An 18,045-nucleotide genomic window follows, 5' to 3' on the forward strand; every position below is an offset into this window, starting at 1 on the left:
TAATAAATATTCAAAAATTTTGTTAAAATTAATTGTAACTTAATATTAACCACTCTAAACATCTATCACTTTATCCGGTTGATTTTCTTTTGCATATTAATTACCATATGGGATCTTTCAAATTATAAAACAAAAGAGTTGTACTAGTTAAACTAGTATTTCCTGCATGGTATATATAACATAGTTGTACTACTTGTACCAGTATCACTTGGATAAGTTGTACTAGTTCGACCGGTATTACGACACAAAAACAACATATTGCATAAATAAGTTCCACAACACATAAATTAGTTCTGCATCACATAAATAAGTTCCACAACACATAAATAAGTTCCGCAACTCATTCATCATTTTCTTTGTTACCACTTTCTTAGTTGTCACCTCCCATGTCGCCACTTCTTGCGCTGCCACTTCCTTCGCTGCCACTTTCATCGCTGTCACTTCCGTCATTCTCACCAACCAATGGTGGATAGCTCTTTTTTTTTCCTCCGATATTCTCTTGCAGATGAGAATCTAGTAACTTGTAGTCTTCCTTTTTTTTTCTCCACATACGGAGGGAAGACAACCTGAGATCGGATTTCCTCAGGAATTTTGTAACTTTCCCATGATGAATGATGAAGAACTGGATATATTGTCCTGTAATATGCCAAAGTCCACTGCTCCATCCGGTAATACCTAGAACAATAATGTTCAGCCATTTCTCCACGCGCCATGATGGCAGCAAGTGCATGCACACAAGGATACCGGTCAATATCAACACCTACAGTAGCATGTTCCATTGCTCAAATCAACAAAATAACCTTGACCGTCCTTCCCAATCACATTGTACTGATGTTCAAATCTGTTTAGCTCCCTCACCTCGAGCTTTTTTGCCTTCGGATAATTGTGATGTAATATCCCATGCACGTACGAAACTAGTATCTGCCTCTCTGGTACACGCAAAGATAACTGTCGATATTTGTTAAACCATTCTACAATCTTCTCCACCACCACATCAATCATTGGCAACAACGCATATTTCCTTGGTCCTTTTAAAACACCATTGATAGATTCAACAGTGTTGGTTGTATCTATGTTGTACCTTTCTCCCGGAAATTTACATCTTGCTCATTTGGTCTCATGAACACTGTCATCTAGATAAGCGGCGGCCTGAGGATACGTGCTCCTGAAATCATTGTAGAACTTTCTGAACTCTATCTCTGTGTACATACCAGCAATTTTTCTGAACTTTTTGGCAACCCCTTTCTTGTTAACATTGCTGCATGCTCCGCTGACATTATTTGACAAGTGATAATTGCAATATCCATGAATTGCCAATGGGTACACCTCGTGTACTTTCTTGATGATGCTTTGGTTTCTATCAGTACAAAATACAAGCTGGGGATCATCTGGTATCAAAGTTTTCAATATAGTCAAAAACCACTCCCAGCTCGCATTTTTCTCACCATCTACTACCGCAAAAGCGAGGGGATAATGATGATGGTCTGGATCCTGAGCAGTGGCAATGAGAAGCACTCCTTTGTACACACCCTTTAGGTGAGTTCCATTCATTATTATCACTTTCCTCATCGCCTTAAACCCTTCGATGCAAGCTCCGAGCGCAAAGAACATATACTTAAACTGATTAGTCTCATCCACTACTAATCGTGTAATGGTATCAGGATTCATCTTTTCTAACATGTACAAGTAAGATGGCAGTCTAGCAAAACTCTCCTCAGGGTTACCACGCAGATCACTGACAGCTTGGTGTTTCCCTCTCAAAGCCGTAGAATATGAAACCTTGACTCCTAGTTTGTTTTTCACCAAATTTATGATAGTATTTGGATCTGGAGTCTTGAATTGGCCTGGATAATCAGCGTGCACCACTGATGCGACCAAGCTTGGTGTGCCTCTTTTCCCCCTCTTGATTATACTTCCCTCTCCCCGAGAACACGTATGCATCTTTCTATACTTTCTGATAGTGAAAAATGCCGAGTTTTTCAGCTTTGCAGCTCGTAAATACCATCTGCATCCAACTCCACGACATTTCAATACGTAAAGAACAGGATTCGACTTCAATATATCAACCTCAAAACAATTCGAATGCACTCCTCTGTTCACTAAATCCCTCACTTCCTTCTTAGTTGCAAATTCTTGATCCATACTCATATCAATACCATCATCCCACTCAACATTGACAACTGTTTCTTCAACTGGTGTAACAGCTGCCAACTCCTCCCTATCATCCATTTCATCACCCTCTCCATTGCTTTTCTCATGGTCGTACCCATCTGATTGTTTTTGAGGAACAATTGCCAACTCCTCAACTTCAACCATACCATAATTAGCTCTGGCATCACTCAGAATTTCCTCATTCATAGAAAAATGCTCGTTACTCTGATTTTCTAAGATGATTTCGGAAAGCTCCACATGCAAGACACTACGCCGGTTTTTCTTGTCTACCTCCATTAAATATCCTAAAACATCTTCATCATCCAAAATATAACAAGACCTCTTATTATCCACGACCAGAGGAAAGTAACTCAGTTGAAGCTTCGTCGCAGCTACATCGATATTCATTTTCTTGCATATTCTATCAACCAAGTGAGAATAAGTAATCTCCTCATATCTTCCTTTTATCACTAATGTAGAAATATGCCGGTCTCCACCATGATCAAAATGTATCACCACAGCTCCACTACTATCCATAGTTCCTGAAAAGGAGTAAAAACCAACATTACCGCTTAATAGTTATGCCAGTTATACGAGTTTTACTGTTGCTAAAATTCTGGTTATACTAGTATTACCAGTTAGACTGGTTTACAAGTAACAGTAGTTATAAGTTATACTAGTAATACCAGTTATACTATGTTCACTCGGCACATGACTACTATAAGTTATACAAGTTCTACCCATATTTTTATTTAATGTTACTTAGAGTTATAGCAGGTGTATTAGTTGTACGTTTCGTATGAATAATATCAGTAATACTAATTCTGCCAGTATTACTACTTTCACTTTTTTAGTTGTACCAGTGTCACTGGTTCTTAACGAATTTTTAAAAGTTGTACCAGTTGTACCGTAAGCAAAAACGATTTTTTCTACAATATTGTGCTTCATACTTCAACAACATTATATCAAACCTTACAACATGATTCATAACGTTAACAAACATATTTTGTGACTAAACCGAAACAGAAAACGATAAAAAAAGAGACTGAGAAGAGTGAAAGAGAAAGAGAGGGAGAGAGTATACATACACTTACCTAAAGATTTCTGAACCAAGGACGTCGTACATGTGATGTTTTAAAGCGTCATAACCTATAGAAAAACCTTAAGAAACAGAGTTAAGAGTTTGTAGATGAAGAATTGAAGAAGAGAATTTTGGTTGGTGAAAGGAGTGAATTTAATCGTGTAGTTGAACTGAAATGAAGAAGAAAATGGATTAAATTTCGGTGGGACCCATGCGAAAGAGAGAGAGAGATCCGATTTTAAGGGGAAAATTGGAGATATCCGATTTTAAGGGAGAAATTGAAAGTTTCAGATTATAAAATAGATAATTTGATCTAATGGTCAACATTGATCTATCATTAAAGATAAAATAGTCATTTTACACCCTTTGGTCCATACAGATTTTTTTTTAATGTTCTAGATTATGTTTTGGTCCATTTAGTCCAAATCAGATTTTGGTCCATTCATCATGTTGAGAAATCTCAGAGGTAGATTTCTTCCCTTCTCGTGCAACGCCACCACCAAGGTGCGATACTCCACTTGTTCAGCGGCGATTACACTCTCGGATGATTCACACGAACAATCCTCCTATGTTCCTCCCACTGATCACCCGAACTTACCCGAATCTCCTAACGTCTCCGTCTCTCGAGACACCAGAGATTACATCTCCGCGATCCTTACCTGCAAAAATGTGTCAGAGGTTGGGAAAATCCACGCCCAAGCAATCGTCAATGGCTTCTTACAAGAGCTTACCGTCGCAAACAAGCTCCTTTACATATACTCTCAATTCAGAGCCATAGCTGATGCAGAGACTCTGTTCGATGAAATGAGCGTTAAGGATCCGGTCTCCTGGAGCGTGATGGTTGGTGGGTTTGCGAAAACTAACGATTTCGTCAACAGTTTGCGAGTTTTTAGAGAGATTCTTCGATCAAGTTTGAATCTTGATAACTACACGTTGCCTATAATGATTAGGGTTTGCAGAGAGAAGAGAGATGTCGTGGTAGGTAGATTGATTCATAAAGTAGCGTTGAAGTCGGGCATGGATTTGGACTGTTATGTTTGTGCTGCGCTTGTTGATATGTACGCTAAATGTGGAGAGATTGGTGATGCATGTAAGCTGTTCGATGAAATGCCTAAGAGAGACCTTGTGACTTGGACCGTGATGATTGGTGCGTGTGCTGATTCAGGGAAGCCTGATGAATCGTGGGTTTTGTTCGAAAGGATGAGGAATGAAGGGATTGTCCCTGATAGAGCTGCTGTTGTCACCATCGTTAACGCTTGTGCTAAGCTTGGAGCTTTGCACAAGGCGGTGATACTTCATGATTACATCCGCTTGATGAATTTTCCTGTTGGTGTGGTTCTTGGAACAGCTTTGATTGATATGCATGCGAAATGTGGGAACCTTGATGCTGCGAGAGAGATGTTTGATTCGATGAAGGAGAGAAATGTTATCTCGTGGAGTGCGATGATTGCCGCTTATGGGTACCACGGGAAAGCAACTATGGCTCTTGAGCTTTTTTATGTGATGGTTGGAGATGGAAGGTTACCTCCTAATGAGATCACTTTTGTTTCTCTGCTTAATGCTTGCAGCCACGCAGGGTTTGTCAAAGAGGGTCTCGAGATTTTTGATTTGATGACAAAGTACGGCGTTAGGCCAAACGTGAAACACTATACTTGTATGATTGATCTCTTGGGTCGAGCTGGTAGGCTCACTGAGGCTAGTGAGATGATTGAAACCATGTCTATTCAAAAAGATGAAACTTTATGGGGTTCCTTTCTCGGAGCTTGCAGGATCCATAAGAATGTAGAAATGGCAGAGAAGGCTGCTATGTTCTTGCTTGAGCTACAGCCACAAAACCCAGGTCACTACATTTTACTCTCTAACATTTATGCAAACGACGGTAAGTGGGAGGAGGTTTCTAAAGTTAGGAACTTGATGAACCAACGAGGTTTAAAGAAAGTCCCCGGTTATACTTGGATTGAAGCTAATAACAGAACACATAGGTTCAAAGTTGGGGACATGACTCATCCTAAGTCTAAAGAGATATATGATGCTCTCAGGGACTTGACTGAGAAGCTTGAAGAGGCGGGTTTTGTCCCTGATACAAACTTTGTGTTGCATGATGTCGATGAAGAGGTTAAAGTCGGGATGTTATCTTTACATAGCGAAAAGCTAGCGTTAGCGTTTGGTTTGATCGCGACTCCTGATGGTAGTCTCTTAAGAATCACGAAGAATCTCAGGGTATGTGGTGACTGCCATAGCTTTTTCAAGTTTGCATCATTGGTTACAAAGCGAGATATTATTGTAAGAGATGCAAATCGGTTTCATTTCTTCAAAGAAGGTTCTTGTTCATGTGGAGACTATTGGTAACTTCAACTTGTTCCTTCTTGTAACAAGGTTAGTTGAATCTTGACACCATGGTTAAATCCAGATGAAATTATATTTGATATATCTTGAATATTATCTACTACTTTTTTACCGCTACAAATTTTATCTATCTCCAGAGTTATCTACTACTTTTTACCATGTCATTGCTGTTTTGACAACCCTCAAAACTATTGGCCAGAAGGTTTTTTTTTTCCTTCTGAATTCATATTAGAAATAGAGAACCATACATAGTTTATCATACAGCAAACATACCAAAAACCAACACTATTAAACTTCACCACTCAGACTCACAATTAAAATAAGAACGCCTATAAAAACCCAGTTCTTCTCAAACACCATCACCACCCGAGGATAGATCAGAGGGTCCTGCTTTCATTAATAAAGAACTTAAAAAGCCACTCCGAATGACAGTTAGCCACATAGGAATTGTATCTTCCTTGTCTTGTTACACTTTGAGTAATGAAAGCCGCCCCTCTATTTTCCTCCACCGAAACCCACATCAGCTGATAATCCTCCGTTAATGACAATACTCTGTTCAACTCATCAGTCTGATATCTGAGAGTCTGCCATTGATGTGGCTTCTTAACCGCCAAGAACAGTTCTTTGAAATCACCTGCAAAAATATTCCTATTGAAATATGGGCTTGTCATACTCTCCATTGCCCATAAAAATGTGGTAAATATCGCATCGTCAAGGGTCACTATGTTAGAGAAAGCTCTCCGACTATGAATTACCACCACTCCTCTGTGATTTCTTACTACACACTCAACCCCCAAACTTACCCTGAAAACTTATCCTATTCAAAAGCCACATTGCACATTAGCCACATTGCACATTGCACATTAGCCAAAAGCCACAGTGCTCATTAGCCAACTTATCCCATTCAAAAGTCACATTGCAAGTTAGCCATTCTTTTTATTTCAAATAAGAAGTCAAATCAACAAAAAGATGCGCATTGCCAACTTAGCCACATCATACTCTAATTTTAGCGTGAGATTAAAGATTATTTCACCGATTCAAATAAATTTTCAATCAATCCTTCCTCGTTCTTCTATATAATCACGAATAATATTTATGTTCGTTACAGATCGCTTTGTAAATCTATCTATTATAAAGAATTGTTTTACTCACTCCTGAAGCTACCGCATCAGATTCCAGCTCAGAAAGTGGAGTCGACACGTGTCCAAGAGAATGAAACTCACCGTATCATTTAACTCTGAGTTACGTGGGTTGTTTTTGATGTGGGTCTTAAGTTTGGTTGATTCAACCAGCCAAGCAAATAGTTTCTATAATTTAAACGCTGCTGCAAGCGTCGTTTTGTGTATTAGGGTTTCCATTTGATGTCGTCTCCTCCCTTCGATATCACGACATAACCAGAGGCCTGAGAGAGTTGTTTCAGCTTCTTACTAACAATCTCTAACAGTTACATATACCCCATCTTAAATTATCACTCACGATCTACCTTGAATGCGAGCATCTTCATGCAAGGCGGTGGAACTTCGACTATAAAAAGGTAAGCTTTTCTAATGTGACAACCATCTTTTGATTACCTCTGAACAAGCCAATAAACTTATATCCAGAAATTGGCTAACGCACCGATCTTTCTTTGTGATAAGAAGATCAGACAATGCTCCTCCACCGTTCTCAAGTCCGGTTGCTCCGCTTCTGGGAAGCTAGGAACGTCCGTCGTCGCGGTGGCGAAGTCATGGGAGTGGATATACTTCTACAGGATTCTCAGGTTACTTTTAAAACTCTGATTCAGTTCATATTTTTTTTTTTAAATCTGATTCTACGAATCCTTAATAACAATTTTCCTGTTTAGATCTTTGTCTGATATATTTCGAGTAAGACTATTTATAACAGTTTATTGATTTTTCTATAATTTTGATTTTTTCTTGATTATGTTATTGAACATTTCCCTCATTTTACCAAGTTTAACCAAATTTTCCAGAATATTAATTTGTTTGTTGATTGTTTTATCTAAATCAAATGTTTTAGGCCACCATGATGTCGGTCACCGTGAATGTCAACCGGCTTGCTGCTCACAGGCCTAATCTGAAGGCGGGTTCAATTTATTCCCTAACCGGTTTTGATCTGACCCGGTTTAATCAGAATTACGGTATGTTGGACTCCTCTATGTTGATCCGTTTCAGTAACCAAACCTCTTTCGATGATGTCCCCGAACCGTCTATTCTGATAGGGGTTTAATCTTTCCGGTTCCGAAATCACAGCGAGATGCTTGGCCTTGCCAACACAAACACTCAGATTCCAGGTAATGATACTCTTATTTGTTCATTTGTCTAGACAGAATATATAGAAGCCATTTTGATTCCTGTTGGTGGAATGTCACACGCTAGACTTGACGTTGTTTGGGATCCACTCAACGAAGTAGGACTGGAGAAGCTCTGGCTTGTGGTAGTGACTATGAGATCAATGTTGGATTTAGTGAAAACGAACAAAGAAAAAGCTAACAAGAAGAAGAAGGACAAGAAATAAGAGAGTTTGATGAACTAATTAGTTAACCTGTTAGAGAGAAGATGTTTATACCCCAGCTGTTGGAATGAAGTTTGAGTCATGTGTTCTGGGAAGATGCTTTCTCTTTAAGTCTCTTGCATTTATTTTGGTGACATCGACAATCTTATAATATCCGGAAACTTCTCAGTATATCATGAGCTATATTACATTTTCATACTGTTATTTTCTTCTTTTTTTTCTGTATGATTTAGTGATTAATGGTGGGAACTATGTGTTCTATCATTGCAGTTTTTTATATCTGCTAGCCATATTTATCTTATGAGAGTAGGTAAATTTAGATATTAACAATTACTGGCAGATATACACCGAGTAGTCACAATTTTATGCCATGTGCACTCTCTTTTGTATGAACCGGTGGGTCTAGACAGAATCATATTTGTTCTTCTGCTATGGGAGAATGATACTTCATGTGGCTCTGTAAGCCCTAAGGAATTGCTTTCTTATGTTTCACTTTTCTCTAAAGAGTATCCCAGTTAAGGCTTCTCGGATCCAATTCCAATACAAGCTCTCGGTTGCCACAATGTGTGCGGTGATTGTGTTTTTGAGATTAAGCGATTTCTATTATTTACTTGGCTATCAGTTTTCAAAGCTATTGTTCACAAAATAGTTTCTTTTTTTGTTATATCAATTTCCAAAAATAAAAGCTACAACTAAATATGTCTTCTCAAAGTAACACATATAGGGAAGAGACTATCCAAATACAATTACAAAACTTCTAACTTAATTTGACACAAATAAATCAATCTCGATTTGTTTTTGGAAATAAAAAGATTATGAAAAATGTAATTGATCAAAAATTATCTAAAAAATTACTCAAAACAGTTAGAAGGTATATGCCTTTTTTAAATATTTTAGTTTTTATGATAATAAATTCTAAAAATATTAATAAAATATTTTAGTTTCTACTCAGGCTCCATCACGAGAAGATATGTTAAAGCAAGAGTCCAAGAGGCAGAGTACATCAACCCCAGCTTCCTTCCGGAGGCTTGAAGAACAGGAATCACGAGACTCCACAGAACAAGGCAGCGACAAATTGGTGACTGAAGACTTCGGAACAACGACGCACCAGAACGGGCTAGTCCTCAAGACCCTAGGTACAACGAATTACAAAACGAAGGCATGAGACACACCTTGAAGCTCGCCGAGATAAGCTGACTGCTAGAAGAGGGACAGAGGTCCTCGGCGGCAACCTCCAAACACCGCTTTACTTCTGACGAAGAAGAGAAGTTCTGACAACAACCCGAAGGAAAGCCAAACACAGGGAAACGGTAGCAAGGCTCGAACTAGAGTGAGATAGGAGGCAGCGACGCTCCCCGTCACCGTCGTCAACGCCCAGCAATCGCAGATCTGACCCAGATCTAGATCTGAACCGCACCGCTGCAATCTTTTTTCCATTGATTTTTTTTGTAAATTTTTTAATGAGACAACATCTTGCATTTACGACATTTAAAAGCATTTTAGTATAATGAACATCAAGAGGAACTGTTATAAATATTGTATGATATTTCTTATAGAACGTATTAGATTTACTTGATTATCAAGTCTACTTTTTTTTCAAGTTCTCCTTAGTTTTCAAGCTACTGTGATCCTATATAAATGATCAATTATTCATGGAATAAGACACCAAATCATTTTCTCTTTTTTAATTATAACCCTTTCTCATCTTTTAGCTTCTTTTTCTTTGACTATTCATTATTTTATTTGCTTTTAGAGAAATCCATGTAAAAATGAGCCTATCAAGTGCTCTAATATACTTCGAGGTGCCTCGCTAAAAAGTGAGGAAACTATAGTTATTAGTTAACACCGTAAAATGAGTTCTCCTCACGATCTGACGGTCCGTAAAGTCCAAGTAAACAAAATGAGCAATCATAAAATTGAAAATTTTCATATCTAATCCACCGAACATGCTCATCTCAAACTCGTAGCATGGCTTGTTCTCCAACCCATCTCATCAATGGCGTCTCTAAGAATTCAGTCCATTAGTATGTTTTCTTCCAAGTTTCTATACTCAATCTACGTTACTTGAAGTAAAACAAACCTGTGGTTGTTGGTTTATGATCAGGGTATGGCCTTTATTTCACGGCATGAAGTAGCTTGGCAGAAAGTGCACTCATCCATGAACTCTATCACTTTTGGCAACTGCTTCCTTTGTTGAGAAATAAAACCGTTTTCTATTATCCCAAGTTCCAAAAACCCTAATACAGAAAGATTGTTTAAACTTGATCGGCTCCGGGTGAAGGATGAACAAGAGTATATTCTGAATAAAAAGAACCTGCCGTTTAAAGAAAAGATGGTTTTGCCAATTTGTAATTAGTTTAAAAAAACGTCTCAGTATTGCAATTATAACTTCAACCACTAACTAAAGATTTGGCAACTAAGACTTGGCAAATAGCACAAACAAAATCCAAGACAATGTTTATGAGAATAGCAACAAGATAAATATGTTCAGAGTTGAGACTACAACAACGCATATAGTTAATCAAAAACTCAACTTCAATCTGTGAAGACAAAATGAAATAGAGAAAGAGATGGAGAGAGCTGAATATAGAGATGACTCCATAAAAAGAACTCAAAGCCTCCTTCCCCTTCTTCCACTCTTTCGGCGAGTACTGTCCGTTGGGATTGGAGTCACATCCTCTGTGTTCAAAATCAATAACAATGTTAGAGATTTGTTCACATTCTAAGATACAATAACAATAAAATTATTCGAGATGAAGTATTTGTTTTTATTTACCAATGCGACCAATTTTCATGCCAGAACGCGCAAGGGCTCTGAGTGCAGACTGAGCACCAGGACCAGGGGTCTTGGTCTTGTTACCACCAGTGGCACGAAGCTTCACATGCATCGCAGTGATTCCAAGTTCCTGAAAACACCCAAAATCGATTACAATTACAAAAAAAAAAAAAAATGATTTACAAAACCATAAGCTTGGAGAAGCATATTCTCTCGGCTTTTATACCTTGCATCGCTGAGCAACATCTTGTGCAGCAAGCATAGCAGCATAAGGTGAGGACTCATCTCTGTCGGCTTTCACCTTCATCCCACCTACATCACATAAAATACAGCAATTTAAAAGGCAATGGGTATATTTCAATCAAGAACAATGCAAATTCCCATAACGATAATAACTAGAAGCCTCAAAGATTAGAAGCCTCATAAGAATAGAGTCTAACAACACTGAATTTAAAGAGAAACTTAATAGCAGCCAAATACGAAGTCAAGGAAAGCAATTTATATTAAAGAATACATTAAAGTTCTCAAGTGTGATGAGAATAGAAACAATTCATCTTAGAGAGTGCACGGACCATATTAGAAAAAATAAAACAATCCATTCTAGATTATAGATAATCTAAATCTACAAGAGTATCACTAGAGAGAGATGCAGGTAGATGCTTACCAGTGATACGAACAAGTGTCTCACGTCCAGACAAATCAGTCACGTGCTGAAAAATTGAAGATTTACAAAATTTCAGCAAAAAGAAATATTACTTTGGTCAAAAATGAAAGAACAAGGGTAGGGTAGGTTACAGACGATGAAAGTGTCGTTGAAAGATGCAAAGATGTGGACAACACCAAAGACTTGCTCTCCATCACGAACAGCAGGTCCAAGAGTCACTGTCTCTTCCTTTGGCTCTCTAGTCTTTCTCCTCGACTACACCATAAATTTCACACCAAAACGTACATCACACGGTTTTTGTAACATCTTAAACATTTGTCAGAGAATCGATACTTCAAGTGCTAAATTGCAAATCCAAATCTCGGGAAAAATTCATATAATCTCAGAAAAAGATTCTCATTTTGTCAGAGAGACTGATTCAGAGCTATAATTACTAAAAATCCAAATAACATAACATCTAAACCTATAATACGATTTCGAAACTGTGGATTCTCTATTTGAATGTAGATAGGAACGATAAAGTTCTTTCAATAACCAAAAACAGCAAGTTCAAGACAAAGCTTACCATGGTTCCAAAAGGAAAAAGGGCAGAATCTAGGGTTTCTTCTTTTTTTTTTTTGGCAACCTAGGGTTTCTTCTTGCTTCGCTTTTTGGTTGCTAAAGAGATCATAATTGGCTTTTAATAGTCTAAACTTCCGTTAGGGTTCAGAGTTGTGATTTTATGGCCGTACAGGATAACTGAGATCCAATATATCTAGGCCCAACATTTTACGCCCACTAAGTTGAACAAAGTCTATTGTTATATAATTTTTATTTATACGTTTTATTTTTAAAAATATCATTTTGAATATACAAAATAAGTTATGATAATATTTTGATACTTTTATACTTGGTGAAAAAATATTCTGATGAAATTATAATTTTCACATGTTAACATAGGTTTGGCCTTTCAGTATTCCGTACGGTTTGTTAGGTTTTGTTTTTTTCGAATAGTAAATGTTCTTCATTTTGGTCTAGAAAATTATTCGGTTCTCGCTTTTCATGCCAGGGTTTATGTTAACATATTGTTTTTTTTAGATTTTCAATTTATAATGAATTTTTCTTTGATTTTTAGTGTTTTACTAATTATGTTTTGTAAATTATTTTAGCATTTATTGAATTTTTTAAATAAAAAGTATATTTTTGGAAGTTTTGCTCATGCTATTTGAATATATTAAGTGTTATAAATTAATAAAGTATTACATTTAAAGTAGAATTTTACTTAAGTTTTATACCCTATCATATCAAATAATTTAGTTCGAATAATTTAGAGTGAACTAAACGTAATATAACCAAAATAACTTAAATGTGGTGTAACCATTAATAATCTGGATATTAACATAACCAAACTGCGTACAATTTTTTTCTGAAAATTATTTTTTTGTTTAAAGACTAAAACCAAAAGAAGTAAATAAATCATTTAATCTTTTTAGTGTTGGCCGGATTAAATGTATAATTAATAATTAAATGAAACAAAACAATATGTTAGTTTTATATTCCAACTCAAAACAATTAAAGAATGAGATAGCCCAAAACATTGTCATTGGGTGAAACTAGTTCACTCACTCCTAACCATCTCTCGTAGGTGGCCAGTAAGAAGGACTGTAGCGATCGCGGAACTGTAGGAGCTGGTATAGATTAAATTTTTTTTACTAATCACTAGTTTCAAGATATAAGAATTAATATATGGTTTTCTTTCGGTTGTGTCTATGGACCTGATATCACTCAAATTACCCTAAGAAGTGATTTATAATCTCTCAAATAAGAGGTTAAGTTGTAGTACTTAGGGATCGAATTCACAGAGAGCTAGAAAACCAATTAGATCTAATAGTTATATGATTAAGGTAGGCTAATAGGTTATAAAGTAGTAAATAAATAATGCAAAGCAGTAAACAAGTTGAACAATACAATTGTTCAGCTTGGCAGAGAGTTGTTTGATGGAAGGATGATTGCTAGATCTAGGGTTTATATTCAGGTAATGAGGATTATAATGATATAGAGGCTAATTGTTGCTTGCAAGATATTATAGAACTCAAACAATAACAATAATCTATCAGCTCTCGCATGTCTAGATTATCTATTACTAGATCTAAGATCTCAGCTCTCGCATGTTGATCTGTAGAAAGTGTCGATCGATTATTCTATAGGAATATCGATCGATACACCTTTCACAATATCGATCGATTAATCTATTGGATCATCGATCGATTAATCTATTGGATCATCGATCGATATTGCTTCTAGAAAGCTTTACGATCGGGTTGAATATATGTTCACTAGGGTTCCTAAATCAACTCTCGTATGTTTCTAGCAATCCTAGCTCAATAGAATCCAGTTCAGAGAAAAGACCAAGCGATGACAGTGTGCCTAATGATTCTAAGATTAGGGTTCTAGTTCATGACTCTAGAACACAAGCAGTAAGAACAATCCTATGATGAATATCACAACTTAGCAGTTCTATATTTTGGGCTAATCCCTCATAACCTATCTGAACCCTAAACCTAACAGATGGATCTATTCAGACATGAAGTTTGTCACAGAAATCATGGATAGAATAGATGAAATTGCAATAGATATAAAAACCAAAGACAATGGGGTTCCAAGAGGACTCTGAAGGAGTTCCTACTTTCTCTCCTAACTAAGAACAATGAATTAAAGAAAGCTTAGATAGCGTAGTCGTCAACAATGGCTTATAAATAACATAAATAGGTTTCCTGGTCGTCCAAGGGTATTCTGGTAATAAAATATGCTCAGCCCATATTCTGGCATCACTGTCGACCGACACCAATGCTGTGTCATCGATCGACAGTCCTTCATCTCCTCGACAACTTTCTCCTGCGAGGCAGACTGACCACTCTTCAGTAAAACATGCATAACTTCTGCTACAGAATGTTGATTGACCTCAAACCGATGGCATTGGAAATCTAACTCAAAGCTCTATCTTGTGTAAAAATATGGGCTAAATGTAGCGGTGGTAAGGTCTCCATCCATAGCTAAATGTGTAAATCTGCACCTCAAAAGACTCCAAAATCACCATATTTCTCCAGAACGTACTTTGACCTGTAAATACTCTAAATAGACTCTATATAGTAGTAAATATATATTAAATGCTATAAAAGTAATGGAAAAATGTATCTTTATTCATAACATCGAGGTTCCTTATATAGGAGATTACACCGTCATAGATAAATGGAAAGATTACAAATCATAATCTCTTGGTTATGAGCCATCCACAATCTGGTTCATAACACTCCCCCTTGGATGCCATAACCATTTAGAGCTTGTAATATGCTTTAATGTTGCCTCATTAAAACATTACCAAGAAAAGCCAATTGAGACAAAACCATGGTGAAGGAAAAAGAGTACAACACACATTACTCCCCCTGATTTGGACATTACTGAAGGTCCCTTGGACCTCTCCAATTTTCTGCAATCTGTGGGTGATGAAGATCTTGGGCAGAATATGCTTCGTCGTCGAACATGATAGTTGGTTCTTCTTTACCATCGGCCATGCCACAATATGATCAAGCATATTGAGTCATCGACCTCAAATACACACACACAAAATCTTGGATGTTGTTGCTGTGATATGCGTGTACCACCATGTGTAAAACATAACCTGTCTGAAAACAAATCAACAAAACCAAATAACCCCTCTTTGGGCTGGTTAGTATAAAATAAACCAAAATCAAAGGCTTTTTCATCGTCCTTCTTATGGACCAATCAGATCAGTGTCTAAAACAAGACTTCTGCATCGTCCATCTCAGGACTAAATGGACTTCTTTATCGTCCACCTTTGGACTGAATGGACCAGTGTCCAAAACAAGTGATCTCACGCCCATGTAATAGATAATGGGTGAGACTGATCCATATTAAATCTCTTGAGTACCCTTTTCTGTATATACTATTTGATGCACAAGGATTTCATTGTTAATGTACTCAAGCTGTAATCCCAAACAAAACTTTGTTTTCCAAGATCTTTCATCTCAAACTCTTTCTTGAGATATTCAACTGTTTGAGAAATTGTATCCAGAGGTTCCTAGGATATTCATATCATATACTTTGATGATTATCAATATTGTTCTCGAGAATTTGCTGTTCTTTCAGCTCAATACCCTCTAGTACTTTCATTATCCAGTGGACCATATAAATATGCAGTCACTACATCAATTTGCTGCAAGTCTAATTTTCTCTCTTATATAGCCAGACTTATGAGAAATCTAAAAGTAGTTGCATCCACCACATGAGAGTATGTCTCCTCATAATCTATTACTGGTCTTTGTGAGAATCCTTGTGCAACGTCAGCTTTATATCTCTCGATTTCTGTTCCTCGCAAGACCCATTTATATCCACTGGTTTTAACATCATATGACATCTTAATCATATGGCCAAATACGCATTTCTTCTTTAAACTATTTAACCTCACGTTTCCATTCAATCCAATCTGTTCTGCGAGTGCGCACTCTTATATTGACGTGGGTTCATGATCCTCGCTTATATTCATAAGTTCAAGTGCTACCTTGTATGCAAATAAATCATCTTATGTCGACATTCCTTATTGGTTCTATTATGTTCCAGACATGATATAATCAATTGAGATTCATTATTATCAGGACCTTTATTACTTTGCAGCTTGGCGTCCCAAGCTACATTGTTTGGTACCTGTACCTTAGAGCCGACCGGCCTTATCTCCATGTCTGGAATGGTTTCCTTAGTAACCTCGTATTTAGATTTTGATTATCATTCTCTGCACCTTTCTTTTGTTTCTAAGGATTCTTATCTTTTGGAACTTATTGGTCTACCACGTTTCATACGTTGTCTAGACTCTGTAGCAACTTGACTGTGTCTCTTCTTGGACATCAAATTCGTTGGTGCTTTACAAGCTGGTTTATATATGACTTAGTCATTCTTTTTCGGGTCAGCAAATGTGTTTGGCATTTGATTAGCTAGCTTTGTAAATGTATAATCTTTGGACGTCTATTTCACATTCTTTAGTCCGAGGATCTTGCCAAGACATTGATGGTTGATTCCATTCTATTTCTTTTACCATTCTTTTACCAGCTTTATTATTTTTCTCCTCCTGGTCTTAAAATAATCCGTGTACCTGACCTCAAATATAATCACCCATAGTTGGCTCAAAGTACTTTATTATTGTGGGAGAATCATATCCAACATATATCCCCATCCTCCTTTTGAGGTCCCATCTTAGTTCTCTGTGGTGGAGCAATTAGTACATAGACAACACATTCTAATGTCTTATGATGGGGTATGTCTGGCTCTTGACCCGTTAATAATTGTGATAGGGGATATCTATGCTCACTAAATGGCCTGATGCGTATTAATGCATGTAAATTTCGTGTGGCCCAAGCTGCGAATGGTAGTTTTGACCTCATAAGTTATGGTCTATCAATCAGCTATTTGCGTTTAAAAAGATTTCGGCCAAGCCGTTCTTGGTATGGACATGTATCACAAAATTGGCTACACTTACCCCCATGGACATACCATAATCATTTAAACGCTTGAGACATGTATTCACCAGTATTATCTAGAGATATAGCCTTTATTGTGAAAAAGGGGCTCTTAGCCGTTTTACTGGTGATGGCCTAATGAGTTTCCCTTGTGTACATGCTACACATGTGAGATTCTTTGGGATAACTCTTCTTATCTTTTAATATGTGCCTTTTGAATATCAATTTTTGCATCATGTTTGGACCAGGATGGCCAATCCGGTCGTGCCATAAAGTGTATATTTTCGCAGGCTTTTAGCCTCTATCATACTGATCTATGCATAGTCTAGGTCAGTAGAGAATGCATGTATAGTCTTTAGGACTTATTATGGCCTTGGGCGATTTTATACATATATCTGAAGGAACTCTTTGTTTCCTTCGCCCATTGTTTCAATATAGAAACAATTCATTCTTATATCTTTAAAACTCAATAGGCTGCTGTTGCTCTTAGAGCTGGGTGAATATAAGGCATCACTGATTTCTAGATGCATACCCTTAGGCAATAATATATTAGCCTAGCCATAGTCTTCTTTTAGACTGGCGATACATGCTTTAGTACTTATATTGGCGTTTTTCAGTGTACTCATATAGAAAAATCATTCATTCATTTAATCTAAGCAGACAATGTAATATAAATAAATTCAAAGAGATAAAAATCAGAGAAAGCATACAAGCAAAGCAATCACACAAGTTTGATGTCGAAATCAGATTATCAACTTGATTCTTTTAGGCAATCATAAGTCTCATATTCCATAAGATCATCTTGATCATGTTCGAAATTATTTTCACCATCTTTATAAACCAAGTGGGTTTCAGGATTTTTTCCTTTCAGACTCTCTTTGATAGAGGTCAAAAAAATGTTTGGGAGTCCTTCATATCTTAGTCCAATGGTTCCCCATTCCTCATCTATGGTACACTGATTTGGTCGAGCTTTGTGGTTTAAACGATATCCCACGGTCACTACCTT

The 18,045-nt window shown here is 37.0% G+C and overlaps 3 protein-coding genes across 3 annotated transcripts; 1 reads left to right on the forward strand and 2 right to left on the reverse strand.

Moving 5' to 3' along the window:
• Positions 1–237: 237 nt before the first annotated feature.
• LOC106404932 lies at positions 238–3,394 on the reverse strand. Its single transcript, XM_022704304.2, has 2 exons — positions 3,246–3,394; positions 238–2,693 (listed from the first exon to the last, which is right to left on the reverse strand). Exon 2 carries the CDS (start codon positions 2,686–2,688, stop codon positions 1,108–1,110), a length of 1,581 nt encoding a protein of 526 aa, XP_022560025.1. The 5' UTR covers positions 2,689–2,693; positions 3,246–3,394; the 3' UTR covers positions 238–1,107.
• Positions 3,395–3,679: 285 nt separating this feature from the next.
• On the forward strand, positions 3,680–5,581 carry LOC106406846 (pentatricopeptide repeat-containing protein At1g08070, chloroplastic). Its single transcript, XM_013847582.2, has one exon. It carries the CDS (start codon positions 3,680–3,682, stop codon positions 5,579–5,581), a length of 1,902 nt encoding a protein of 633 aa, XP_013703036.1.
• Positions 5,582–10,500: 4,919 nt separating this feature from the next.
• LOC106404089 (40S ribosomal protein S14-2-like) lies at positions 10,501–12,192 on the reverse strand. Its single transcript, XM_022703956.2, has 6 exons — positions 12,098–12,192; positions 11,668–11,787; positions 11,533–11,578; positions 11,095–11,180; positions 10,869–10,998; positions 10,501–10,771 (listed from the first exon to the last, which is right to left on the reverse strand). Exons 1-6 carry the CDS (start codon positions 12,098–12,100, stop codon positions 10,704–10,706), a joined length of 453 nt encoding a protein of 150 aa, XP_022559677.1. The 5' UTR covers positions 12,101–12,192; the 3' UTR covers positions 10,501–10,703.
• Positions 12,193–18,045: the final 5,853 nt, after the last annotated feature.

This window comes from Brassica napus, chromosome C6, assembly GCF_020379485.1.
Source record: "Brassica napus cultivar Da-Ae chromosome C6, Da-Ae, whole genome shotgun sequence".
Lineage (NCBI taxonomy): Eukaryota > Viridiplantae > Streptophyta > Magnoliopsida > Brassicales > Brassicaceae > Brassica > Brassica napus.